This window comes from Ischnura elegans, chromosome 9 (assembly GCF_921293095.1).
Source record: "Ischnura elegans chromosome 9, ioIscEleg1.1, whole genome shotgun sequence".
In the NCBI taxonomy this organism is placed as follows: domain Eukaryota; kingdom Metazoa; phylum Arthropoda; class Insecta; order Odonata; family Coenagrionidae; genus Ischnura; species Ischnura elegans.
In genome coordinates this window covers 52,172,130-52,200,016 of record NC_060254.1, presented here as the reverse complement: position 1 = coordinate 52,200,016, position 27,887 = coordinate 52,172,130, and the positions used below count along the sequence as shown (strand labels likewise).

At 36.7% G+C, this 27,887-nt stretch overlaps 1 protein-coding gene across 11 annotated transcripts in view; it reads left to right on the top strand.

The window, feature by feature from the left end:
- LOC124165409 (protein madd-4) overlaps positions 1-27,887 on the top strand; it is a 1,214,641-nt gene that overhangs the window by 1,050,339 nt on the left and 136,415 nt on the right. For all 11 annotated transcript variants that reach the window (XM_046542805.1, XM_046542812.1, XM_046542809.1 and 8 more), the window contains exon 3: positions 9,986-10,153. In XM_046542805.1, the coding sequence (XP_046398761.1) occupies positions 9,986-10,153 (168 nt within the window). The remainder of the gene's footprint in view (positions 1-9,985; positions 10,154-27,887) is intronic.

Here is a 27,887-nt window from a genome sequence, read left to right as displayed (position 1 = left end):
GGAGCTCCCTTCGCCGCCGCCGGTCGTGTCTCGAGTGGTCGCGGGATCGGAGAGTGGGGATATAAGGTGATAGGGAGGGAGAGAAAATAAGTCAATGGCGCAAAGTTAAGGCCGATTTATTGACAAATTAGCTCGGTATTAAAGTTCAACCCTTCACATAAAATTAGCTCCAAAGCTTAAGGGCGTTAATAGAAAAAAAGTTGCACGTAATCGACGCGAAGAAATTAAAACAACATGCGAGTGGAAAGATTAGCTGGCCATAGAGTGGATAGCTGCGTCAAGCCTATCTTAAAATTATAGACCAGTATTTTTAAGATTATAAGACCAGTGATTTTGAAGCCAATTTGTTAAATAAATTTAAGTTCAGCGCTTAACGAAAAATTAGAAGGATTTTAAGTATTTTAAACCAGTGATGTTGAGGCGGATTTATTGAAAAATTAGTATTAAATGAAAGAGCTACGCTTTATCAAAAAGTTCACTTCAATTTTTTGGACATTTATAAAAAAATAAGGCTTAGTCTACGCGGCAAAATAGGTACTAAGGTGTTAAAAGATAAGCTAACCATTGGTTGCAGAATTGGAGGGAGGGGATGGTTGGTAAGAGGAAGGAAAAATAATTCAGCCATGGCGCAAAGGAAAGGGCTATTTATTGAAAAACACATAAGATTTAGTTCAGCGCTTGCTGAAAAATTAGAATGGTTTTAAGGATTTTAGACCAGCGAGGTTAAGGCCGATTATTTGAAAAATAGCTGTAAATTTAAGTTAAGGGCTTAACAAAAATTATTGGGATTTCAAATATTTTAGATCCGTAATGTGGAGGCCAATTTATTGAAAAAATTGGCGATAGATTTTTTAAGTTCAGTCCTTAGAGAAAAATTAACTTAAAATATTTCGGACGTCCATAGAAGAAATAAGGCGTATTCAACGTGAAGAAATATTTTGGTATACATTCGGTATTGGTTCTAAGTTAAGGCAATTTTTCGTAAATTAGTTATTTATTTAAGTGCGGCACTTTTTAAAAAATTAGCTTAAATAATTAGGTGATTTATAGAAATAATTAGTGCTATGATAAAATACAAAGAACTAATAGTAATTGCTTTTTATTATTTATCATGGATTTATTGCATTTCCATAACGTTAAGCCGTGAATGGCTTCATATAAATTAACGCGTACTCCACGCGAAATAATACGTGGGCGTGAAAAGATAAGCTGACCAGTAATCTCTGCATCGGTGATTGGGGATGCGAGCTGGAAGGAGGGGAGAGAATACGGCTATGTCCCAAAGTTAAGGACGATTAATTGAAATAATCAGCAATAAATTTAAGTGCAACATATACTTCAATTATATGAGAAAAAAATCCCCAGGAAGCGGATTCGAACCATAGACCTTTGGCCTTTGGGCCACTACGTTATTACGTTATTTAGTTTCATAAAATCCCATGGAAATTGTACCGAGGCTCATGACTCTATGTTGTAAATTAAGTTCAGCACTTTAGAAAAACTTAGCTTCATAGCTTTAGGGCCATAATAGAAAAAATAGCGCGTAGTTGACGCCATCTGATTTCCCACTACAACTCCAATCGTTTTCAACTCGTTCCTCATTTGCGCATATTGCTCTATTAATTCTCCTCCTCATCTAATAGGTATGTAACTGTTGGCTAACCTTGGAATTGAGCGAAGAGCTGCGTCTACGTGTAATCGACCCGAATAAATACTTATGTGTGAAAAGATGAGCTGATCAGAGAATTTAGTGAGAAGCTGCCTAAAATCAATCTTAGGATGTTAAGAGTCAAGGGGACTGCATATAGGAGGCCCGATTCCGTCGAGAAGATGGTTTGTATCTGTTGCCACTTCGGTCGCTTTTTAATTGTTACACAAAAATGTCCGAATCGTGGCAATAAATGTTGTGCGACCCACTTTTTTTTCAATAATTTGCAGTATTGTGATTGAAATTGTGAGGAATATGATTGAATAGTTATTTATATAATAGATCACATAACCATAATTATTAGTTTTTCTAAGCATCTAATTTTGCCTTATTTCTCCGTGAAACTCGAATAACTTTGCCCGTCAGCGAGGGGGGGTGAGTGACAATACATTAGAGGCCGAACTGAGTATCGTCTTTTGTAATATTCGTGGCAAGAGCAGTTGTGATGATGACTTGATGCCATTTACCATACATCTACAGAACTATAACGGGGAACTGCGGGACGCAAGGTTTTGGAATTGAGTTGTTCTTTAATTTGTTTTCGCATTTTACTTCTTTCTCAATTCTATAGTCATCGTCATCATCAGTTATCAATCCCAATATTGGTTTGACGCAACTCTCAACTCAACTGTATGTTTCGAATATATCAAATATCATTTCCTTTACTCTTCAAAGAATTTTTTTACATCATTCCTTTATAGCATAGCCTTAATAATATTTGTTTAGTTCCAATCTGATGAAATGAATCGTTAATTTCCTTTTCCACATATGATTCAAAATTTAGAAAGCCACCTTATTTCCCACTACAACTCCAATGGTTTCCAAATCGTTCTTCTTTTGCGCATATTGCTATATCACTTCCTCTCCTCACCTAATCATAGATTCAAAATCTGGTTTCTCTCTCAAAGTAAGGTGTAGTTATTTTAACAATACAATTCACCAAACACGGAATACAGTTTTCAATACGCTAAACACATAAATTATAAATAAGCCACAACGTCACTTATATTTCCTTACTAATAAAACTCCATAAAAATATTCTCCCATCACCCCTGCTTTTTAAAACACAGAAAATGTTATTTCCCATCATTATTCCCTCTGCTGAACCTTGGCTTACCCATGATATCTTCGTTAATGCGAAAGCAAATATTGCTTGATTTCCCCGTCCCCAAACTTCCCATCTTTTCCCCACCACTTCCCTCCAATATGCTCCTCGACCTTGACGGCGAACATAGAAAATATATCTCCCTTCTTTGTTTCTCCCGCATAAAGCTTATTTGTATTATTCTTCGCTTATTTTTCAAGACAGAGCGGAGGGAAAGAAGGGGGGAAACTGAAATGACAAATTGCTTTCCTTGAACGGAGAAGGGGAGGATTCGGTATTTGCATTATTCCCTGGCTCCTCGTCTGGTCTTTTCTTTTCCCACAATGCAATCGCCCTTTCTCCAACCACAGTAAAGGGTCACTCTCAAGACAAATCCTCCCGTCCTTCTTACAGGCCTATAGTACGCTACCGTTTCTCATTTTTCAAATTCCTTCATAGATAACGGCGTTCCCTCCTTTTTGTTCAATTCTTGCTCATGGATTCTTGAGGTTGAATATTAAACCTAAAATAATGCTTCTCAAATAGTTGAAAAAGCTTCTGTAGCATTATATTGTATGTGGAAGGTAATTAATCATGCCAATGGTACGATGGTATTGTAAAAGTTTTTGTTTCATGGTATGGGATACTTGGAAACGGTTTTTCATACACCGTAAGCAAATGCATGAAAAATAATCCTCATAGACGTCATTGATAAAGTGAAAACTTAAGTCACAGTCTAGTAGCGCAAAGTTGGTTTTATCAGCCTAGGGTGGATTGAAATATGATTCAACAACAAAGTGCAACTTATAATTTTGAAAAATAACAATAATGAAATTTCTCGAGGGATCAATATCTAGCGGAAAATAGCAATTTGTTTTTGCTCTTTCATTATTTAAAATAAAATCCAGCCAATTTAAAAAAACTTAGCAATAGCAAAATGTTGATAATTCTCTTCACCAGAACTAAAGCATTTACTTGAAAAATGGTAGGTTAGTTGAAGAGACTTTATCATTAAAATCGGTGAACATAAAAATTTACAATATTGCATTTTTGACTGAATACATATACTTTGAAAAAAGATAAGTATTAATTCAAATTTTTTTAGTGAAACATCATATTTTAAGTATACATAAAATAGGGTATTTCCATTGGGATTAATCCACCCCTAACAAAGTACCTTCCCCCACGATACGCCACTACTCCAAGTCCTCCAAATCTCCCCCATTCACCCTATCCTCTCTAGACCTCGGCCAAAAAATATGATCGATGCTCCCATTCAATTAATCCGCTCGGCAAGACGTCAAACTTTTACAGCCCAAGCCTTCCATTTGCATAATTTTTACATCACTTCTTCGGGGTGATTTTTATCGTTTTTATTATTGCCGATCCGACTCCATTCAAGTCATTGAACCGATATCTTCTCCGCGCAGTACATATTATCCTCAATATATCTCTGCTCAAATTCTTCTTTCGCTCGACAGGCAGGCTAGATCGCATCAAAATATTGGCAAATGTTCTGCCTCGCACCCACTCCCCTCTCCCTGCTGTACCCCTCGCCCCCTCTTGAATCCTGAGCTTCCCAGGGTGTCCTCATTCTCAATAAGGATCTCCTGCCATAAAATCCCGTCTTACTTCGACGGCGGATGTGCCGAAATGTAGTATATATTGCCCCACTTGTTCCAGCGTAGAATAGAGTCGTCTGCATCTTCCATCTCCATCACCTTAAGGCATAGACTGCCAAACTGGAAAAATACTGATGGAAAAGAAAAAATCTCGATTTCTATCGGCGAATATTTATAATTAACTCGCCTCGTGTATTTCGCCGACGTGTAGTGGTGCCTATACCGAGGTTTTGATGACGATGTGTGCTATCGTCGTAATGGTTAACATTCCCAATTCTTTTCCATAAGCCCACAAGATATTGAAATCTTAATAACTCACGTTATCTGCCGCTTCCTAGAGGCTATTATTTTCATGGGACAGGAGGTATTTTGAAAAAAAATATCGTTTTTCGTTTCAAGAAATACCATTTTCATTGATCGTTTTGTTTTTCTCTAATATCAATAGATTTTTTAATTGTCCGATCCCTAAATCGGTCCAATTAGCCGTCCTGTGTATACCCTACTTATCTCAATTCAGTTTCTGTTTTGCGATTGCTTTATAATGGTACTTATTGCGAAGATAGTGATGGATTCTCATAAAATTGCTTTTCTGGCGAAATAGTGGAAGAAATTCCTGCGGGGTTCCCTACCGGGTTAGGTATTCTGGCATTCTGATGCAAGAGTCAAGCTAACAGAAGTTCGCAAAGGCTTCTTGCTATTATCCAAAATATATAAATAGTATGATACCATTCTTTCAATATGCTTTAATTCCAGTTACTGCCTCAATTTTATAATAACTCTTAAATAATTACCGTAGAGTGGGGTGACTTTGTGACAAATGGTCTATTTTTCGTATTTTTTTATCTCGCGCCGCGACCATCGTCTCATGAAAGAGATGGCATTTCTGGGAATTTCATTTGTCAGACATGCCGCAACATGTTTCGGCAGCCAGATGGAGCTTCATAGCACGTATAGTTCTTTCTGATGCCATTGTCTTGCTTATTTTTACTCCACCAATACTTATTCCCTCTTCTCTTTCATCCAATGTCACACTTATCATGTCTTCAACATACATATTGAAAAGAGTTGGTGGCAAACAACATCCTTGCCTAACCCCTCTACCTAGCTCCACCCATCTGATCAATGCCGCGAAATTCTTCGAACCTGCACGGTACTTTAAATTCAAACCTTTTGAGAGATTCTTCCTCACTGTGGTTCAATTCAGTCTTTCCAATCTTCTTCGGTTCTCTTCGCCCTCTGAGACGTGAGAACACTGACCGACTGAGTGGTTTATGCGGAACAGGAGAAAGGCGGTGATGACAAAACACCGCTTGTACTTCTCTTCCCCTCGAGCGAAAACAGCAGGGATGGTGAGGGTGAGATGGGCAAACAGTGCGAAGCTCGTCCTATGGACGTGCAGACTATCTCCCTGCTACGTCGCGTCGGCCGTTCTTTCCTCAAGGGAGTTTGCCTTCGATCCGTTTGCTCCATAGAGTCCACGGATTCATGAAAAGAGTGACGGCCTCAGTGACTCCCTTTACAAGAGCTAGTCCTCACGTTAAAAACACGAGTGTACACTGTACAATACTATGGGCATTCCTTCTCTCACTATACCTTTGTTTTACTTGTGACATGAGGATTGGTTGTACACAAATTTTTAGGCCCCTACTAATATTTCGAGTGGTTTTTTCCTCGTATCTATTCAGTCGATTTCGTCTATCTTTTCCAACCGTCTTGATCTCCTCCTATTTAGCCGTCGGATGATAGTTTCCTTCATTTTTCGTATGGAGAAATAGAAAAAAAAATAGAATATAGAATAAGAAATAGATAAAATATCTTTGGAGTATATCTTCTTTAGTAATACAAGATTTCATTCATTTCCAAATCACTCATTCCATGTACGGTACATCAAGTGGCCGACGTTTCAAGTCATTTTTAAGTACTTAATAAGGTTTGCGGATTCATGAAAAGAGTGACGGACGCCGTAACTCCCTTCACAAGTGATAATCTTCACGTGAAAAACAAGTGTGCAAACAAATATACGGTAACGTTGGCCAAAACTTTTTGCATTTCATTTTTAAAGACTTACACTCCAGAACACTAATCATTGTTAAAAGTTGAGGGCAAGAGAAAGAAAAAGCTCGATTACAGTGGATGATTTAAATCTTACCGTGCCTAATTGAGGCTAGAATCGTTGGGATATTAACGGTTACATTTTAGCAACTAATCAGGGGAAAATTCGCAAATATGTATGCCATTCATTCGTTTAATTTTCAAATTGGACGAGAGCCTATAAATAACTTTCAACGGTCTTACTTAATATTTCAACACTAAATATTTAACTTTTGCCTTCCTACTGTCATTTGATACCCGCAATAAAATTTCAGAAGAGTGACGGACGCCGTGAATCCCTTCACGAGTGATAGTCCTCACGTTAAAAAACAAGTTGGTGCAATACTGCGGGCATTCACTCTCTCCACTGAGGTTTTTTATTATAGTTAATCAGATTCATTGCAAAATTCATTAATTCAAACGAATCGTATTCATTGCAGGAAAAAACCCTGATGAAGGTTTAAAAATATACCGAAACGTTGGCCAAAAATGTTTGCATTTCATTCTTAAAGACCTACACTCCAAGTGCAATACAATGTTAAAAATTGGGCTAAAAAGACAGAAAAAACTCAATTACAGTGAATGATTTAAACCTTACCCGTGGGTAATTGAGACAAGAATCGTTTTGATAAAAATAAGCGCTGTTTAGCTATCAATTAGGGGAAAATCAAGAGATATTTTTGTGATTTATTCGGTTAATTTTCAACTTGTACTAGTCTCTTTTGACACCTCAATGCTGAATATACGTGTAAAAGCAATCCACTTCACAAGGAAAAAATTTTATGATGAAAGGAGCAGTAAATAATTGAGATCAGTATGAATTTGTAAAAGAGAAAATAGGTGAGTATGTAATTATTTCGCACATGGAAATTAAAACTTTCCACTCTTTTAGCTGCAGACATATTATGACAGAAGGCACAATCACCAAATCTAGCAGCAAAATTGAGGCAGACGTTTGGTCTACAAATATCTGTAATTGTTTCCTTGATATTAGGGCACCAGCATTAAGTGTGTTGAGAAGTTTCAAAACAGAATACATATTTCATCAGTGCCTTCCTGCTTTCATTGAATACCCACAGTAATATTTAAAAAAGATTTTTCTACATACCTGTAAGTTTTTTCCTAATAAATAAATTAATATGCAATATTATAATGGAGTTATGTTTATGAGTGAAGAAATACCTCATAAATTATAGCCGAAATCACTCATTCCTTACACGGTAAAGTAAATAGCATGGCGCTTCAAGTTATTTTTACGTTGGAGTCTAAAAAGATCTTCGGTGAGTAACAGCCATCACTCTTAACCATACCTCAGGAAGGGCTCAGGGACGTATTAGATGGGTGGAAGAAATTGATAGCTAGCGACAAAATGACAGGGTCTAGGGAACGTAACTATTAATCAAGTCACTTTCCATGCTATTGATTTGCGACTATTTTCATCCCTGTGTGAATGGCGGTGGAAAACTTTTGTGGATATCTCAAACGTACATATTTCCTCGAGATAAGCTATGGATAGCGTTGGCTCTTGAAAGAAATCGACCACACTAAAGTGAGATAAAATTTATGAGTGAGACGTATATATTTCATAACGGGCGAATTTGACCCACGTTCTCCCACTTATGAATGTCAAGGAATTGGGGAATGCGAAGAAGAATGTAAGGGAAAAGAATGTATATACACTATGGGTCACCAACGCGTTGGGAGGTAAAGATTACACGAATAATGTGGCTGGAGAATAAGGAGAGAAGATAGCGATATGGATGCTGCTAAGATGTTTCAAATAATGTGTCCGGGAAGACCACAGTATAATCGGTGCGGGATATCCGCCTCCTGGGCTATAAAAATGATAGAATGGGTTTCGGAGGCCCATATTTTTGTTTAATGATCGAGAAGATGTAGAAGGGAAGATTTCTAAAGATTTCCATCATCCCTGCGTCCGAAGAAGAAGGGGATGTAAGGGAAGGTAATCTTGAGAGATAGGAAGTTAGCTGAAGACTCGTTCAGTGCCGAAGGGATATCGAAGTGGTAGCAAGAAATAAGATCTAAGGAGCATCATGAAACGCCCCTCACGTCTTCTCCATTATTTTCTCGATGATAGTTATGTTAAAGATTCCTCCCAAAACTTCAAGTAAAACAAGCACGTATTTTAATTCATTATTTTTTGCTTGGAAGCATTTTTACCTCTTAACCTGAAGCTTTTTTACGTGGTAGAATCGTTTATGTGTTGTTTGAATCTTTAAAAAAAATAATAATTTTAGTTCGTGTAAAATTTATAAATATAATATTAGCCTCTCTGAGCCGCTGGTTCATCATGATGTGCTTGTATGGGCAAAAAATAATTATGCAAATATTGGTGGATTTTCATTGCATTATTATACCACAGCCGTAAGATTATTCTGGAAAATTATTATTTAGATAAGGTAAAATTAATTGTTACCCTAATTATAGAATACAAATTCATTAAAAGCTTGTGTCCAGCAAACAAAGTTACAGGGATATAGGGAACAGAGTATAAAAATCTATTGTTATAACTCTGATTGATTTTTAATTAGTAGGCTCCAAGTATATGAAATGAATCTTTTACTTTGATGACAGAGATAAATGAAGTGAAAACAAAACATCTCATCACAGCCTCATTGAGTCATTTATATTCAATTGAGTGTAGTTGCCCAGTGGATTCAGCTCTTGGTTGCTAATCATATTGGGCGAAGCACAATACCCTGATTAATCCTTTCGGATACCTTCAAAGAAAAATCCTTGAAACTGCCACGTAGTCTCGGGAAATGACCTGCCCCCATTCATCCGAATATTGTCGAATTTACGCGCCTTTGGCTCAGAGGTGGAACAAATGGATGTATTTACTTTAAAGCTAACATAATGGGTAAATAAAAAATTGGTAAACGAGTGAAAATTATTGTATAAACCCTTTTTCTATTAACCGTTCACAGTCCAATGTTCCCATTTGGGAACAGGTTTATAAAAATTCATGAAAATTATGTTTCGTATCTGTGATAACTTTTATAGCTTTTTTTGTAAATAAAGTATGGAAGGATTTGTAAAAGTAAATTGCATGACTTCTGTAAACATTGGTCGTTGATTATACCTTTTGATTTTCAAAATTGGTTATTTTCATCACCTCTGTTTTCATATCCCATCCACATTTTTCCCTACACTCACTCTCCAATAACAAATTCTCGTTTATTCAAAAGATCAAAAAGATATATTACATTTTTAAACTTAGTTTTTGGATCAAGTGTATATTTATTTTTCAAGCAATGGCAACATTTTGTGGCGTGTTAGGGAACATGCTTGAAAACACATTTAAAAATTTTTGTCTGGGTTTTCTTTCATAATATCTCTTGATTAGTTTTCAAATGGAAAGAATATGCAAAAATAATAATGGAAAAATTCGGTCTTTATGACCTATCCTTTGTAGATTGATAGGCCTGATTTTATCGTTTCTTTCTTTCTTTCCCGCAGGCCGCCCTCTTCTGGACGCATCTGGTGTCATCCTCGGCCGTCATACCGTCAGCTGAAGAGGCTGGCGTCGAGGAAGAAGAGGATGAGGACAGGAGCGCCACCGCGGAGGTGCTGCCACCGTCCGGGGCGTCTACGAACTTGGAAGAGCTGAAGATCGAACTAGAAGAGGTAAAGAGAATTACTGACCTTCTATGCTACTTCTTATGCTAAGTAATGGAAATTCAACTAGGAGCATGTACAGCATTATTAATTGATTTTTATTCGAGTGCTTGAAGAGATAATTGTGTTATAAGGCGAAAATAATGACTTTTCAAGTGAATATGATTTAGATTGGCTTAAAATTTATCGAGATCGAAGTGCTTCTCGCTGTCATTTAAGCGAGGATATCCATGATATTTTTAATCTCGATTTTTTAGGATTCCAGCTTGAGAAATGTTACTCAATTTTCACATAACTTACTTAATTTATGGGTACAAAAATGAGTGCCTAAATACTGAAACTAAAATATCAATGCTGAAATTTTGCGAAAATTATGCTAAAAATACCCTCTCGAATACCTGAAGTGAATACCTACTTATGGACTCTCTAAATAAACTTTAATAATATTATTTTCATGTATAATAGGATCCCACTGGAATGCTAGCCTTTACAAAGGGAAGTGACGATTGTTTTTTTCATTTTATGGGCAATTAGATCTAAATGCAACTTCGTGAGATTTTGGCTGTCACTTTAAGAAAGGATACGTATGGTATTTTCAAATTCCTCTTCTTTAGGATGCTGACTGTAGAAATTTTACTCAAGTTTCTCATTATTTATTTGATGATAATTAAAATGGAAGCAAGTTTCACATTTACTAAATGGTACTTAAATTCACTGCACCATGTCAAAGTAATCCTAACTACGGCATAGTGTTTAGCCAAAAATTTTAAAGTTACTTCCCATTATAAACGAATCACTATCCCGCAGAAAAACTTCGGCGGTATACACTTCGGAAATTATCAAGCCTCGTAAACCTATCCTTTAAAAAATATGGAAATAGTAATCGCACTCGTCTAATGATTATTGGCACACGTTGTTTTCTATCGAATGATTATTAATACTCTACGATATCGTTTGGTGGTATTCACTCATGTGGAGAAGTAGTTTTGGTGGAATTCGATAGATATCAAGGAGCCACTACTAACAGAATCCAACAAAATCATGATTGCACGAATACAAGGATCAAGAACTTTGCTATTTCCACATAATATTTTATCAGCACCGACCATGGTTTCGTTACAGAGTAACATTATCAAGGTGAAGATTTAGGTAAATTGACAGTATATATATAGCAGGAGTCGTTGGTTAGGGGGAGGTAAGGGTTGGGGTTCTTGATCCTTGTATTCGTGCTATTATGGATTTCCACCAAGTTACGCCCTCTACGATTAATTACAATCATGATTTTTTTTAGCGTGAGAAAAAGTGTTCATTATCTCTATGGTCATTAACCAAGTTGAAATATCGTTTGTTTAGTCTTGAATTTGCACATTTTCAGCGTACTAATGAATACTCTCAATGGCAACAACTCATTTCAACGTCATTTTTGGAATAAATAAGAGCGTTATTTCATATATTCCAAAGTATTTAATTACCGCATGTTTAAGCCACAATTTGTTTTTCCCATCAATGTAGAGTCATCACGTTTGCACAGCTGTGAATAAAATTAAATCAACTGAATTTGATTAAATGCTGCGGCCACCATTGCATTTAATTACTAGCGGGCGTTCATAACTGCCGAGGTTGGTGGTGACGAGGCGAGGATGGGCGTTCATGTGACAGGGGAGGAGAATTATCATCGGATGTGGAGTAGGGCTCGGTGGAGAAATGAAAGGGGGGCACGAATGGTGCCTTGAGGGGACTTTGTTGCCGCAGGGGACAGCAGAGACGAGGCCTTGGAAAGGGTTTGCGAAATGAGGGAACAAATCACACTGGAAATGTGTTCACTGCTCTTTCACTCAAGCCCTTGAAATACATTCTGATCGCAGCATCACCGGCAGAGAGCTATATGTCGAGGGGTTTGAATTAGAACGGTGGCGTTAAAAAATAAAACGGATGCGTGAGCGTTATTTCAACGTCGTGAGTCAACAGACAAAGGATACGCAATAGCCTAGTGTTGTTTTCATTCACGTAACACTACCTAGAAGGACTATTACCCGTAATTTTGAATAGTAGATATATTTTTTAAATATTCCTTCGATTATTTAAAAATTAGAGGCTAACTTCATAATATAATTTTTTTCTTGATTTATCAATGCAATTGAGAATTTTTAACAAATTATTTGACAGTAAAAAATTTAAATGTAGAATACGTAATTTATTGCAGTGATATTCACTAATAAAAACACGCGTAACGGATAAAACTATAATGAAAACGCTTGGCTCCTCACTTTGGCAGGTGTAGATCTTTTATGGTAGTCAGGTGGTAATCCATTTCTTTATGAAGAAATCATGTTATAGTTTAACGGAATAGGTATCATAAATGATAAATAAAAGTCAGAAAAAATTAACACGACAGAAAAAAATCTAGGCAGCATGATTAAGTATGTAGAGGTTACTCGTAAAAATTCCTTTTCGTGGTAAGGGCAAACAAATGTAAACTTCTTAGTAACGTGCTGAACGATCAGGGTTTGCATTGATAATGAGATAAAATTGGCTCTGTAAGATTTATTTATTGCAGGTAGGTACTTCAGTTTAAATCATTCAAATATACGCAACAATTCTAAGAAAATAATGTTTTCCCTTACTTAGAACAAAAGTCTTCATAAAACTTATGTGAATGGCCAATGTGTTGCACGATTCCAATGTAAAAATAAAATGAATACACTTTGTCCCATTTACGCACATAAAATTTTATTTTAGCTGTCGGCATGTTTCACGTTACTGTAACATGATTTTATTGCTTTTTAGCCAGCTAAACACATATTAGATGAAGAAATTTATAACAATTTCAACTGACTCAGTCAAGATGTAGTGAAAGGTCGACATTTTAAATTAAAATATAACTGCACTTTTCAGCAATTATTTTAATACTATCTCTAAATGAATATATTTCTAAATATACTAGCTCTTTATAAAAGGGGCCGATAAATTTTAAATCCCAGACCCGCATTTATCAATTGGCTTGTTTGTACTGGATGCATTACTCAGATTTCAAGGAATTTTTAAAATAATAGTGAATGTGGTAATGTAGAAAAATGATTACTTTTCATACGTTTCTCTTTATTTTCTCTCTACACACCACAACCTTAAAGAATATTTTCGATCGGATAACCAGAATAGGCATTCGTTAGCTCTTCAGAATTTTCAGCAATTATAATGCTTCCGCTGCAAACTTTTGGTAAGGATAGGAAATGTGTAGTTTCCTTTTATTTTCAAAATCCAATAATAAAGTGTACTCCAATAATTCAATAATATTAAATGGAAGAATAGTGGCGAACTAAAAAATATCATCCATAACTTCATTCCAAATGGTTTTTTATGATAAAATATCCGTCAAAAGCCAGTTTTTAAAGACTATTTGTCTAGGCCAACTCATTCTATGCTTTACATATGTGAATTCGCAGATACCGATATAAGTTATGAGTTACTCCACCAATACTTATTCCCTCTTCTCTTTCATCCAATGTCACACTTATCATGTCTTCAACATACATATTGAACAGAGTTGGTGGCAAACAACATCCTTGCCTAACCCCTATACCTAGCTCCACCCATCTGATCAATGCCGCGAAAATCTTCGAACCTGCACGGTACTTTAAATTCAAACCTTTTGAGAGATTCTTCCTCACTGTGGTTCAATTCAGTCTTTCCAATCTTCTTCGGTTCTCTTCGCCCTCTGAGACGTGAGAACACTGACTGACTGAGTGGTTAATGCGGAACAGGAGAAAGGCGGTGATGACAAAACACCGCCTTTCTCCTGTTCCTGAAGTGTTATACTCATGAGTTAAATGCTGTAACTTTCTAATTTTTTAAGGCGGAATTGATTTATGGCATGATGTAAAGACGCTCAACAATAATCTTATATTGTACTAAGGGAAGCTGATAGGCATTACTTCAATCACCCATTCGTGATTGTAGGTGCAATTTATTTAAGATAAATTTGTATCTGTTTGCTGTCGGTTCTCTGATAAGCCTGCTGCCAGGTGCCTGGCTAAGCTGGTGGAAAATTCAATCATCTGACTTGACGTCGTCACCGCAAACGTAATCACTGCGAGGCAATGATTCCGGAATTAATAGTACCATTAGTAGTAATTAATACTACTATTAGTGGAGCTAATTCCGGCATCATCGATTAATCAGCTATAATCGTTCTATTCGTTTTCCAAACATTCCTAATTTTTTTCACCAGTTTTCTGATTTGTTTTTTCTCTTCAACCTTTCAGCCTCTCATAGAATCACCAAATTCCATTGCAGAGTGAAATCGAATCAACGTAGCCGATTGCAAAATATTAATAGTTATCGATTTCTATTGCAGTAATCTTTAGCTGCAAAAATATCTCTAATACATTGAAAAAATATACCTCATTCTCCATGGATAAATAGTGATTTCTTAACAGCCTATGTCCACAATTACGAGAACGCTTCATAATATTTACGAAAAAAATTTTGTGCTACTGCATTCAAATTTTCGTGTTTTTACCCAGGTGAACAGAGTAATAGGTAAGAGATTGAGGAAACAAAAACAAATTAAAAATGATGGTGAAGTCCATTTTTAGAAAAGTAGCAATAAATTAACCGCAGGGATCGTGAGATTCCAGTGCACCTATGTCAATGGCGGCGTTCATAGGAAAAAGAAGCGGGTATGTTGGTTAAATGAACGAGAAATTTTGGGTGGGTTTGATAAATTTTTAACTCACCCGAAATTTTGCGTAAAATTTTTGGAGCGTGCAGTGTGATAGTCCTTTGTTTCAAACCCTTGTCATCCTAGAAAGCTGGAGACAGAGAGGAAAGAGCATATTGCGGCAGGATAAGAAACAGCTTGCCTCAATATGAGGACTGTATATAACATCGAGCTCGAGTTTATGTTCCTCTCAGAGAAATGACGCTCATTTTTCTTCAATTGTTTAACGTAATTTTTCGCTATTTTTTCCATAGACCTCACCTGGCGCGCAGTTAGGAATTAAGTCTAGGGGGTTTTTAGGAGCAACTGATACTGGGGGTATGGAATACGGGAGGTGCGGGTGCCCTCCCCTAGAAAATGTTTAAGATAAATGGTTCGAAATTGTGAGTTTTACGACTTTCTGAGATATATTTTATTAATCCTTACACTATACTATAAGTAATATTCATCCAATTAATTAAAATAGATTTCATTTTCTCCGAGTTCTCGGGGGGGGGGTTTATCACCCAAATCCCCCCCCTCGCTGCACCACTGGACCTGACTGTGCTTTCTTCGGTTTTCATCTTGCGGAAACTGTCAGCCGCCTTCTCTTGCTTGTGTTTCCTATATTTCCTGTGAATGGAATAGCGAGGGAAAGATAGAGACAGCGGCAGCTCGACAAAGTTCCCATAGTGACACATCTCGGTCCCCGTAACTTGGGCTCTCTCCTCCCTCCTACTCCATTCGCCGAACGCAAGCAAAGTCGGCTCGAGAGTCCGCAAGGTTGGCGTAATTACACGTCCGTTTAGGGCCTTAATGAATTATTCAATTATTCCCGGAAGTGTTCAGCTCACGCTTGGCTGTTAATCCTTGGCGGAGGCAAGAAGACACCCTAGGGTCCAAGTTAATTATGCGAAGAAAATGAGACGCAGCAGGACACGTAATCTGAAAATAAACTTCGCAGTCACAGAACATCTGCCTCGCCGCCTGGCTGCTCTTGGAGGGAAAGGGGAAGCATCACTCCGCCCTTCCACGTGAATGCGAAATAATAAGGCGTTACGGCATTTTCACAAGCGGCCGACTCATTACTTGGTGATTAAGATTGATTGGCAGAACTAATAGCACACTCTCGATATTTAAACCTTGTGTGAAAGCCCGTTGTTTTTTATACAACCGTAAGTACCCACTTGCGTAAAAACTGGAATATATAGCGTACTAATTGTTTTGCCGGTGAATTATTTTTAGATAAGTTAATTTTACCAAAAAAATAATATCTAGCTAAGTTACTTAAATAATTATAAGCGTAGGCATCCGAGGGCTGTAAATAAGGAACCAAATTCTGGTGAAAAATGAAAGTCCAAAATTTTGATGATGGCTTACGAAAAATTTCAGTACTTAAAATCTATTAAAGTAATAGATATTGGTAATTTATTAATATTCGTATAATTTTCTACGCTAAAAATTATTTATAATTCAAAATTATCGAGATTTATTGTGTAAAAAATGAGGAAAATACGGGTGAATTATTGCTATGGATAAGGATACCTTTTAAACAGCTACTGAATAGTTATTTTTCGTGTTAGCCAAACGTATAAAGTGTTTTTTTTTCAGTTACACATCTATAATTCTGGGATATGGAAGCAGAATGTGGAACACTTTTGAGAAAATTTTATATCTTTTTCGTTTCCTGCGATTTGGTATAAGGGTATACACTCAAGGGATAAAGCAAGGTTACTGAATATTTTTTAACACCTCCAAATGTGCCTTAAAGTAGTTTTAATTTCTGAATCATTAAATGCCTAGATTCTCAGCTATGTTCTTCTTATTGGGGTCGTATGATCGTATCTGAAACCAATCAACATTATGACGTCTTGACTTCCATATTTACCTTTAAAATATCTAAAGGGGTAGGTATGTTTATATTGATTTCCAGGAGTCCATTTTTATCTCTACCATTGGCATAATTCCAGCGGAAGGGAATTTTAGGACACAGGAACTGGAGAAATAAGCTTCGTAAATACGAGTCGATTATGGATAATGGGAAAAATATGGGAAAATATGTTCCGACATCAGACGATCGCAGAACGGGGGAGGAGGAGGTGATCCGGTTGAAGGATGCCGGTACTGATTAAGGGTCTTTTACCCTTCTAACCCTTTAAACGCCGACGAAAGAGGGTGGCTTGAGGCTCTCTCTTCTGACTGGTCCCTAAAGGTTTAGGGAGGCGTTTGGTATGCTGGGAGGTGGGGGAGAGGTGATATCAGGATAAAAGGGTTCGACTGTGCCTCCCCCAAACCTCGTTTCTTCGTTCTCCCACAGGTGGCTCGTATCTCATACCCTGAGCGCACGCCAAAATGAAATCGATAGCCCCCCACCCCTTTTTTCCAATGCCCCCACCCCACTTCCTCTCGTGTGCCCCCCTTGAACCTTTTACCATTCCCTGCCCAAAAACCCCTGCCGGAACTATCTCGATTCGAGAAAAAAATATCTGCGGTCCACTTGAAAAACAAATGAAGAAGTGTTATTTATGGAAGGAAAGCAAGGGGAGGTTACAATTGGAGACTTTGTGGATGCAAATAAATATTTTCTGGGTGTGTATATCTAATTTTAAATAATAAAGTAATTAGTCAATAATAAATTATAAAAAAACATTAATAATTTGTTTATAAAATAAAAAAATAGTTAATGGTGGTGATAAGACAACCTGGGGATAGATTTTGGTCCCGTAACTTTGTACTCTACATTAGGGTATGCCTGCGTGATACTTTTTTCCCAATCACGCCTTCAATTAACGTGCGCTGCACAAAATTATCCTGTGAGCGAAAATAAATTTTTCACTTGGCGCGTTGGCTCGCTATCTCGCTCGCTCGTCTGGCCTGCTATTTGTTTCAATTTCGTTAGCTAAGTTATATTAACGAACATGGAACAAAATCCTGCCTCTGGAGCGGTCATACATATTTTCGTAATTTTAGCTTGGCCTAGGAGATAGAACAAGATAAATCGCTAGGAATACAATATTTATTTTTAAATAAAAAAAACTACTAATGTTAAGTGTCCTATGTCAAGAATGTTGACTCACAAGTACTCAGAGTTAAATGATGCCGCACTGCAGGTCATGGGAAAACGATTTTGAATGCATGTGAAATCCCTTTATTCGTGGATTCAAAGAGCATGAAGCTTATTCTCTGTTCTAGTGTGTCAAGAGTGGTGTATTTATCCCTTCATCATGACAGCGATTAGTATAACTTTCACCCCAATTGCCAAAAGTCGTTGCAGCCAGGCTTTGAACAGGACAGATGACACCTTTTTGCGATGCTACTGAAATAATTCCAAATATTTTAATTTTTGTGAATATTGCCTGAGAATTGTTAAAACAGCATTAATGAGATTACATCTCGCATAAACAATCAAATTTCTCATTTGGTTTTAACGTGGCTACATTATTTGTTTTCAATTTAGCTTGCTAATGAGCTGTATTTTTAATGAATTTGCACGTATGGTTGTGTACCACTCTCTAGTTAATAAAATATCCTTGTTCATAAACAAACCTTCTAGTTATGTGATACTGACTCTCTTGAGGAAATTTTAATGTTTTCTTGAAAAAGAACCTGATTCCAAGCGGGAATGTGAAATGGTATACGTAAGATAATTTTGCAATTATAAAAATCAGTAATTGTTTTCATCGTGTGACCATGATACGTCATATTTTGTTTTGTTCACATCATCGCACCAAGAGTGCCTCTGCTTCATACCATTGCAAGTCGGAGATGCAAAGAGCTCCAGCTTAGAAAGGGGTCGATCTAGTTGCACTGAGGAGAAGCTACGTCGATGGAGGGAATATCATCAATCGATTAGGGGAGGCGATGTAGCGGAAGATGGGACTATGGCAGGTGTTAAACGGGCCGCAAGTGGAGGAAGGGTGGGCGTGTCAAAGGAGTGGGGAAGCGTGGGTGGATGTGGAAATGGGTTTTGCGGGTGGATCAGGAATGTGGAAGCAAAGGAGACAATAATATCCGTTTGCGGTGCGTGAGCCGGCTACCTCTGGTTGGTTGGAACGAATATCATCGCGTCGGCTTTCCACTTTGATTGCCTTTCTGGGCCGTTTGCCGCTTATCGTAGCTTGTGCTTTGTAAGCCGCTGACGATTTTTATGCGGACTACGAGAAAAAATGTTGCGGATTAACGTAGTGAAGGAAACGATGATCAGGAAATTAAAACGTCTTTTCGTGATGCTTGAGTATGAACCTTGAATAATTCCAAACTACCTCGGTCATTTTATCTATACGTAGGTACTAAATGTGTTTTTTTTGTCATTTTAAATAATTTTTTCTGATTTAACCAGAAGTAGAGAAATTTAATCTCCAAAGCGTGATATATGAATGAAGGCATACTTGTTGAAAATAACTTGAAATTTCATACTTTTCGAAGTTGGAGATAATGTTATAAAAAAGAATGTTTCTTAATTTTTCGAACTCTTCAAACTTTTTCGTATCCTATTTTTCTGGATTTGAACAGCATATTCGAAACAACTTATGTAGTTTCTGTCGTAGATTGATAGATGTCGTTGGTTACATCTAACTTTTTATACTGCCCAGCACTCCTTTCCTTTCTTTCTCAAGCTAGATCCTTTAGTTCCCTAATTTTCTATTTTCTTCATTTCCTTCTTTATGTGCCCCATACACTGTAAACTCACGATTATGCGGGCTTATAATGGGTATATGCGGCTTGAATAACCCGAATACATGGATACTCCACTCCTTTTTATATCTTATAATGTTCATAATATATGAAAATGAAGCAGTATTTTATCATTTATGCATATTTTATATATATAATACATAGTTTGTTATTTTATATTGCTTCAAAGAGTCAATGAGAGCTTACCGTCCGCGCATCTTTTTAGAGGTGATAATTTCATTATACTAGTTTTTCCTCTGTAATTAATCACATGGGAGGCTACGGCAGTAATTGTGCATTTTTGATATGAAAAATACATTTAGAAATAAATGATATGACTTGCTTATTTGTAATTGGTTATGCATTGAAAATATCTTCTAAAATTAATCAAGAATATTTTGCCTCCAATCGTCTTTTTCTGCATTGTTAAAACATTTAACTTGAAACATTCCTTGATATCTAGTAATGAAAATAATTACGCCATATGGAAATAATATAAGGTAATAAGAAATTCAAAATTAAATAATTTCTTTTGTACTGAATGAGGCCTGTTGTCACAAAATTAATCATAGAACTATTTTTACTGTCTCATTTTTCCCTATATATCAGACGCCTAAAGTTGAAGGATTTTGTCCTTCTTTACCACGGCGCACAATAATTCCTAATGAGAAATGAGAACCTATGATAAATAATTTAACTTTTTGCCGACCACCATTTTTGGTGCGTATGCTTGCAAAGTTTCAAGAAGGTCTCTCAAAAGGAGCTATTTTGGACTTTTTTACGACGATTTTCGATGTGAGACCATTGTGCGGCGCGAAGTTTTCAGGTAAATTAATGTAGGGATAACAGGCCAGTAAGAGACCGTTCATGGTGAAACAAAACCCAGTACTATTCCACAAACTTTTTATTATTAGCTGTCAACTAGTTTCGACGTTTATACCGTCATTATCAAGACTAACAGAGGACTAACTAAAACGTCGAAGCTAGTTGACAGCTAATAACAAAAAATTTGTGGAATAGTACTGGGTTTTGTTTCACCACTGCACTTTTAGCTTTTTATAGTACTGGGTTTTGTTTCGCAAGAGCACTGTTAGTCTTGATAATGACGGTATAAACGTCGAAACTAGTTGACAGCTAATAATAAAAAGTTTGTGGAATAGTACTGGGTTTTGTTTCACCATGAAATTTTCATCGTTTCACCTACTAACGCCCAAATCAGTTGATTTTATTAGTAAACCGTTTCATTTTTTTCCCTGTCGTTTTATCGCTAGAATTTCAACTCCAGGTATCTTTGTGGAATGCACCCAAATGTTTGGAGACCAGAAAGCGTGTTTGCTGTGTGGGTCTGTTTTCGCTCCGGCCGACTAAGAGGTGAAGGGACCTACCTAGCCATCGCTGGTCGCACATCGTCAGTGTTCTGTTTGCCACCCGTGCCAACGCTTCGACGCGGGAAGGAATCGCGGAGTTAATTAAACTCGCGGCGCCAACTCAAACTGCCTCGGCGGAAAACGGACGTTGATTAGTCGAGTCGGTCGTTATGGAGACGGACGTCACTACATTATTGCCTCACTCATTTCGCGCGCCTCATAACAATGCCACTCTCGCGCACGGTTTGCGGACGGGCTTTCGTGTATTCTCGCGTAGACATATATACACCTATATCCACGCTAGATGAAGTGCACATCTACTCCGTGGAGTTAGGCTCCGTCCCTTGAGTTTCGTGCCGAGAGTAAGATGGATGAACCGGACGAGTGAGCGAGCAATATAAATGTCTAGTGACCGTATCTTGCCACTCAATACGAAATGGCGTCACCTGCCCATCTCAATTGAAGGCACAGAATTGCGCTAGTGGGAATCTCGGAAAGCACCTGAAGTATTGGGTCCCATTTCAAATGCAACTTTTAACTTCGAAACTCATGTATTCTCAATTGAAGTTTAATATGGATTTAAAATTACTTTGGCCCTACGCGACAGTTTCAGCGTCAAAAAAAGTACTGCCCTCGAAATCCACTTAAGTGCAACTTCTTATTTTAAATACGTGTGTTAGTCCGCCATGTTGGTCAGACTTGAGTTGATTCCGTTCTCGGCGCACACTAATTAACAGACGAACTTAGTGGACCGTCTACAAATGGGCACAAAGAATGCTTTGAAAAATTATAGGAACTACCCAATTTGTCTGCGAAGGAGTTTATAGTTTTCTGTCGACTAATATTCGTACATTAATTAACTTAATACTTGCGCCATACTGGCTCCAATCGTACGCGCGAGTTTCAACATCGAAGAAATTTTGTGGAGGCCCTAAAAATATGGTTTTGAAATGCATGCATTTGATTGCATATGCCAGCCCTGTACGAATAGTAAATAAATAAGTCAGATTGAATTACATACTTATCTCCTTTTTTGACGAATACCTTCGCGCTGGTGTACACCATCTAACTGTGTCCATGATGGTTAAAATGAATTATAGAATTGTTTTTGAAAGAAATGGACATCGATTTATGAAAGCTTAAAAACCTAGAAATTCTTGATAGTGAAAATATTGCCGCATGGCCACCGATTTATTCTGCTCCAATTTTTTTAATCAAACTCGAAAAAATGAGTGGTCATTTTTGTGGCAACTTTTCATTAATTTTTTTTTTTTACTTAAAGCGTTAATAAATACGTTACAATGCCCTGATATAAAATTTTATTGAATGCTTGTATGTTTCTCAATGCCTATTATATCAGGACTTCATTTTTTAATTGATTTTAGGCTATTGAAGTGAAATGTATGCTATATGTAGTCTATGTTAAGAGCACGTGTTTGCCCTTTTATAACCTAGAACTTCGTTTTCATCGGTTTCTTTGTCAGTATATAACGAGCCCTTATATGTATATTCATTTTCCCACACTCTGTTTTTGACACCCTTCATAACTTGTCCCTTCGCAGGTATCAAATCTTTCGCAAAGTTTTGTCTTTCCCACTAATTGGAATCTCTGTATCCTTAAACCTTTCCTCGCCACTAGCATAAGTCTCCCTTTTCCGCCTTCACCGAAGTCTTTAATTAAAAACTTTCCTCGATCTCTTTGGTTCTTGGGAATCATATCGAAATTCACGACATTTCTACCAAGGCTTCTCCACCAGAAAATTGATCTTTGCTCACGTTTGAGTGGAGAATAGGATAGGTAAATGAGAATAGTTCCTGTTTACGTCCAAAACTTTTTTTAATTTGAGAGGTAGTTTCACGCTGGACACGTATTTCTTCTTTAAGCAGTAAAAGTGTGTTTAAAGAAAGACATAATTATTAAGGTATTTCGATTTAACTAGTCTCTTTATCCTATTCTTTTTCATTCAAAAAACACCATTTCGTAAGTTTTAATGGCTATGAAATGCATACTTGGTCATGAGAAATAACTGTAGTTTGAATGTGGCTATAGTCTTATTAAATAGTTTGAATGTATTTTGACTCTTCAAACTAATAGGAGACCTAGATGCAAGAAAAATTTTATTTGTTTTGGCTTTATTTCTTTTGCTCATGTATCAATATCAATTGAATGACAATAGTACATTAAACAGCTTCTTTGGAGCGAAGTCACTGAAAATTCCGGTGCATCGATTTATTCATAGTTATTTTTTCCAATTTTCTAAAGCACTTTCGTTAACATCTTTATCTACGGAAAACGCTGTTTGATTTTCATATTCTTAAAGCTGAATTAGATTTACAATTTGGGGTTGCCTAAATTGTCTCTTTCATATTATTTATGTTTTCTATTGATGAAATTTGAGCCGTTCCTTGACAAATTGAGGAAATCTAACGAAGAGGTACTATATTGAGTTATAAACCTGTAAATTTTGCGAAAGAAATCCAGCTGTCCCAAAGGCAAATCATCTGTGACTAATCATCGGTATTATTTCGATTCTTGACAAATTTAACGAAGAATTACCTACTATATTTAATTATAAACCTGTACATTTTCCGAAAAAAAGCCAGCTGTCCCGAAGGAAGACCATCTGTGACTACTCATTTGTATTATTTTCCGGCTTTCCAATCGCTCAAGACTATATGTACAATTTTTAACTCCGACTTCCTCTCTTGTATGGAGAATTGAGGTACTAATATCAATATTCTCTTCATAGAACCTTCTCCTGTTGAGAAGGATATTATATAATATACAAAAATGTATATACCCTTTCAGTGTGGAGAAATATATGCTTATAATATGATTGAGAGAGGGTTAAGTGTTGGAGATTTGACTTTGAATATCAGTATTTAAAGGATAGTTTAATTAGTTTTTATATTGTCCGTGATGAAATCGAAAAGACAGGTGGAAGGGAAGGGGGGCAAATGACGGCCCCGAATGAGTAACACAGGACACGTTATTAAGGATGTGAAAGAGAAGACATACGTAGCCATGAAAAGGCTAGCGGGTAGGAGAGAGGAATGGAGAGCTGCGTCAATCCAATGTTAGAATTGTTGACTAATGATGATGATGATCCGGTATCATTTGGTTTCAACTCTTCCTCTTCCTCATTTTTACGTCGTAGAAGATCACTGATTCTGTTGCTAGTATTTGTTTTCCTATTTTTCTGTTAAAAATTTTATTTTCCTAGAATTGAAGTAACAAATAAGTCGAGCAAGCGAGCGTATTTGCGCAAATTTGCCTTCAAGTAAACACACTTCAACAGAATGGGTTAAAACGAGTACCTCGCGTATAATTAGGTTACATGTCTGTTTTTGGAAATAAAGAGTGCCAAGTGCCAAGAGCGACGAATGAAAACAGAGAAATAATCAGATTGCTCACTATTATACTTTGTGCACCTCGACCGGCTTCGCATAATTACTTCTTAATTATAATGCTCATTGCTTCGAAAGCAATCCAGATACATAAAATATTGTAATCCTGAATGTATGTAGTAGTTTTTATTCAAATAACAAGAATTATGTGTTTGATAGATGGTAAGTGATGGCTGCTATTTGTCCGTAATTTTTCAAAGTCTCTTGAAACATACGCCTTCTTTTCTTACCCTCACCCTCATTTACAAACTCCTACGAAACCGTCCCTTCCGCGGGGAAATTAATCCCCTCGTCCTATATTCTTTCTCGCACCCTCTCGGGATCAAATTATTCCACCTTCTGCTCCTCCCCGTGTTCATCTTATGTTTTCCGTCCTTTTTTCCATTAAAGAAAAGAACCCTTCCTTCCCACTGATAACCGCTTCGTGATACGAGCTAGATCCCCGCCACCACTTTAATTATGGTCCACAAAAATATTTTATCGCGGAGAAAAAGGGTCCCATGGTAGACAAACTATTTTTTCGCCCTTTCTTCTTATATCAAATCACCATATTTTATTTTCTCATTCTCTACTTTGTCATTTTGGGTCAAATGGGTAACGATTTCCCTTGAGAAAACTTTTTCCCTTATGCAATAAATGCTGGATAAATAATAATATATTTATAATAAAATAAGTGCTTGGTATGAAGCACTTATTTTATTATAAATATATTTTTATGATTTATGCTCAAATTTTATTACCTGCTTACCTAAACAACAGCCTAAAAATAAATTGTAAACGCAGTGTTTGATAGGAAGTAGGGTAAACCACCAAAGAGTCATATGCAAGCATCTCTTCTATTATTTACATCACCTCAGGTATAATTTAAAGTGAAGAACATTTTTTATTGCCCATTTTAATCGAAATGGAAATGGAAAAATCCAATATCATTTGATTTCAACTCTCCCTCCTCCTCCTCCTTTTCACGTCGTAGAAGATCACTGAATCTGTTGACAGCATTTATTTTCCTATTTTTTTGTTAAAAATTTTATTTTCCTAGTATTGTAGTATCAAATCAGTCGAGCAAGCGAGCGTATTTGCGCAAGTTTGCCTTTGAGTAAACACACTTCGACAAAATGGGTTAAAACAAGTATCTGGCGTAAAATTAAGTACCTGCCTATTTTTTTAAATAATACAGTGCCAAGAGCGACAAATGGAAACAAAGAAATAGTTGGAACTCAAAGGAAAATCATTATTGAGTCTAATTCTTGCATTTAAGAAAACAAAGTAGTCTTCATTAAACAAGATTAGCTATCTTGAAAGTTCTTCTGCGGACTTATAGTTTCCGTTAAGTTTCTGAAAAACACTTCCAATGTTTATTGGATATAGGATAAAATAAGAACTTCAGTAAAATATAGACTCATTTGTAAAAAAGAGAAACTGCAGTGGAAAAATATGGGAAATAAATAACCGAATCTTTGAAAGGAATCCGAGGGAAAACGATAAATGAATCAAATTACCAGGGTCCATTAGCGCAGCAGTGCATTGGAGCGTTGCTGGGATTCGTGACGGATTAGGCGATGAACGTATCAGTGTGCAATGAGATGGCATGTCGAAAGGGTGACGGCACAAAGGGACTTTTCTTTCTCGCGAAGGCATCGACCGTTAGGGCCAAGGCGAACGAGGATCTCGGCGATCAGCGTGTTTGCACGGCTGCATGCGGAGAGGTTTGGGTGGAGTGTTTTCCCGAAATAGGAGGGGAAATCCATCGAAAATCATCGGAAAGGATTGGAAAGAAACAAAGTGAAAGCCAATCGTTAATTTATCAATTATTCAGGGTTTTTCATGAAAATTTACAATACTTGATGATGCGCTATGGAAGACAATTTAAAGCATTTTTTCCATATACATGGGGTCGCAATTCCTTGGCAACTGAGCTACGGCATCGCAAAAATTTTTTTCATCCACTTTACTGCTAGCATGAAAACTTTAAGATTTAATTTTATTAAGAAGAATGGTGTTGGAGAATTATTTAATTTATACAAGGTTTAAATATAGTAATTGCAAGTTAAAATTGTGATTAGTAAAATAGTCGTTTTATTACCAAACGATGAAAATACATGTTAAGGAAAGATTTTTCGCTCTAGCTTTTTTTCTTGGTTATCCAGCCTACTCGACATTTTATTTATTACTCTTAGTTTGTAAGGAAATTAAATAATAAAGGTTGGAAGAAAGTGTGGGATAAAAGTTATCTGAAGCAATTAATCTCAAAATGGGTGATATTGTACAGGCGTAATGTTGATACTTGCTTAAAGCTCTCGTTTAATTAACTTCTATGATTAATTCAGAGCATTGAATAAAACACTTCCTACTCCTCCCTTTGCTATCCCTCCATCTTCTCTCTGTCCCCTCCTTATATTCAATGGAAGATTCCTCTCTTCACCCACTATGTTTTGCTTTCCCTCGTTCCTTATCCTTGGCGGACAATCCATTTTTACATGCTTGCCCATTAGATTGTTAGTGATCTATTTGAGTGCTACATAAAAATAAGTTTTAAAACAGAGCTATTTAAAATGGAGCAACTATTGTATTATGATCATTTTTGTCATGATGGTAATGAAAAAATCCTAAATTATTTGATCTCAACTCTCCCTTACCCTCCATTTTACGTCGTAGAAGATAACTAATTCTTTCGATAGCATTTATTTCGTATTTTTCTGTTAAAAATTTTACTTTCCTAAATTTTAAGTATCAAATCAGTGGATCGAGCGAAAATATTTGCACATATTTTCCTTTAAGTAAACAGGCTTCGACAAAATGTGTTGAAACAGGTACCAGGCGTATGTATAATAATAAAATATATTTGTAATATGTGCAATAAACAAGGTAAGGGTAAATAAACTTTTGGGGATACGAAAATGGCTAACGAGACGGAACCTGAAACCTCGGCTGCCTTAAATTTTCTTACCTGCGGGCATACCCGAGAGAAGTTTATTCATTCTAGGAAAGTGTTAAATATTGCATAAGAATGTAAGGAGTTTTCCAAAACTTGTCATATAGAAAATATTTGTGGGCTATTTATTTTCATGGAATCGTTTTCCGTTAAGATTTACTGATTAAAATGAGCATGATGATTGCAAAAACAGTCGTCTTGCAGCGGATAGAGTTCAGAAAGATATTGAAGTCAGTGACACTTAATTTTATTTCTTTTCCTCATGTTATAGTTTGTTGCAAAAAGTTTTTCATTTCTTTTAAATGAGTTTGATCTTCATAAAAACACCAAATTACATTTCGCGTTACCATTGGTAAATATTTAAATCCACGCCGTTTAAAACTCACATGTTACATTCAGGGCTATATTCTAGCTGATTAGGTTGAGACGACTACTTCGAGTAGTTAAAAAAAAGAGAACGAATTTTTCGGATGCTTGGGAAACGCTCTAATATTGACAAAAATTTTAGTTCATTTTTACACCGTATTCCAACGCCCTTCGCTCGGCGTGCTTATTCCATTCAGCAGCCGCTTTCCGTGTTTTTCGAACGGGAAGCCCCATCCGGCCACGTCTCATAAATTTTGACTCGACTCCGATTGCCTCTAGAGAGATTCCGCCAGAAAT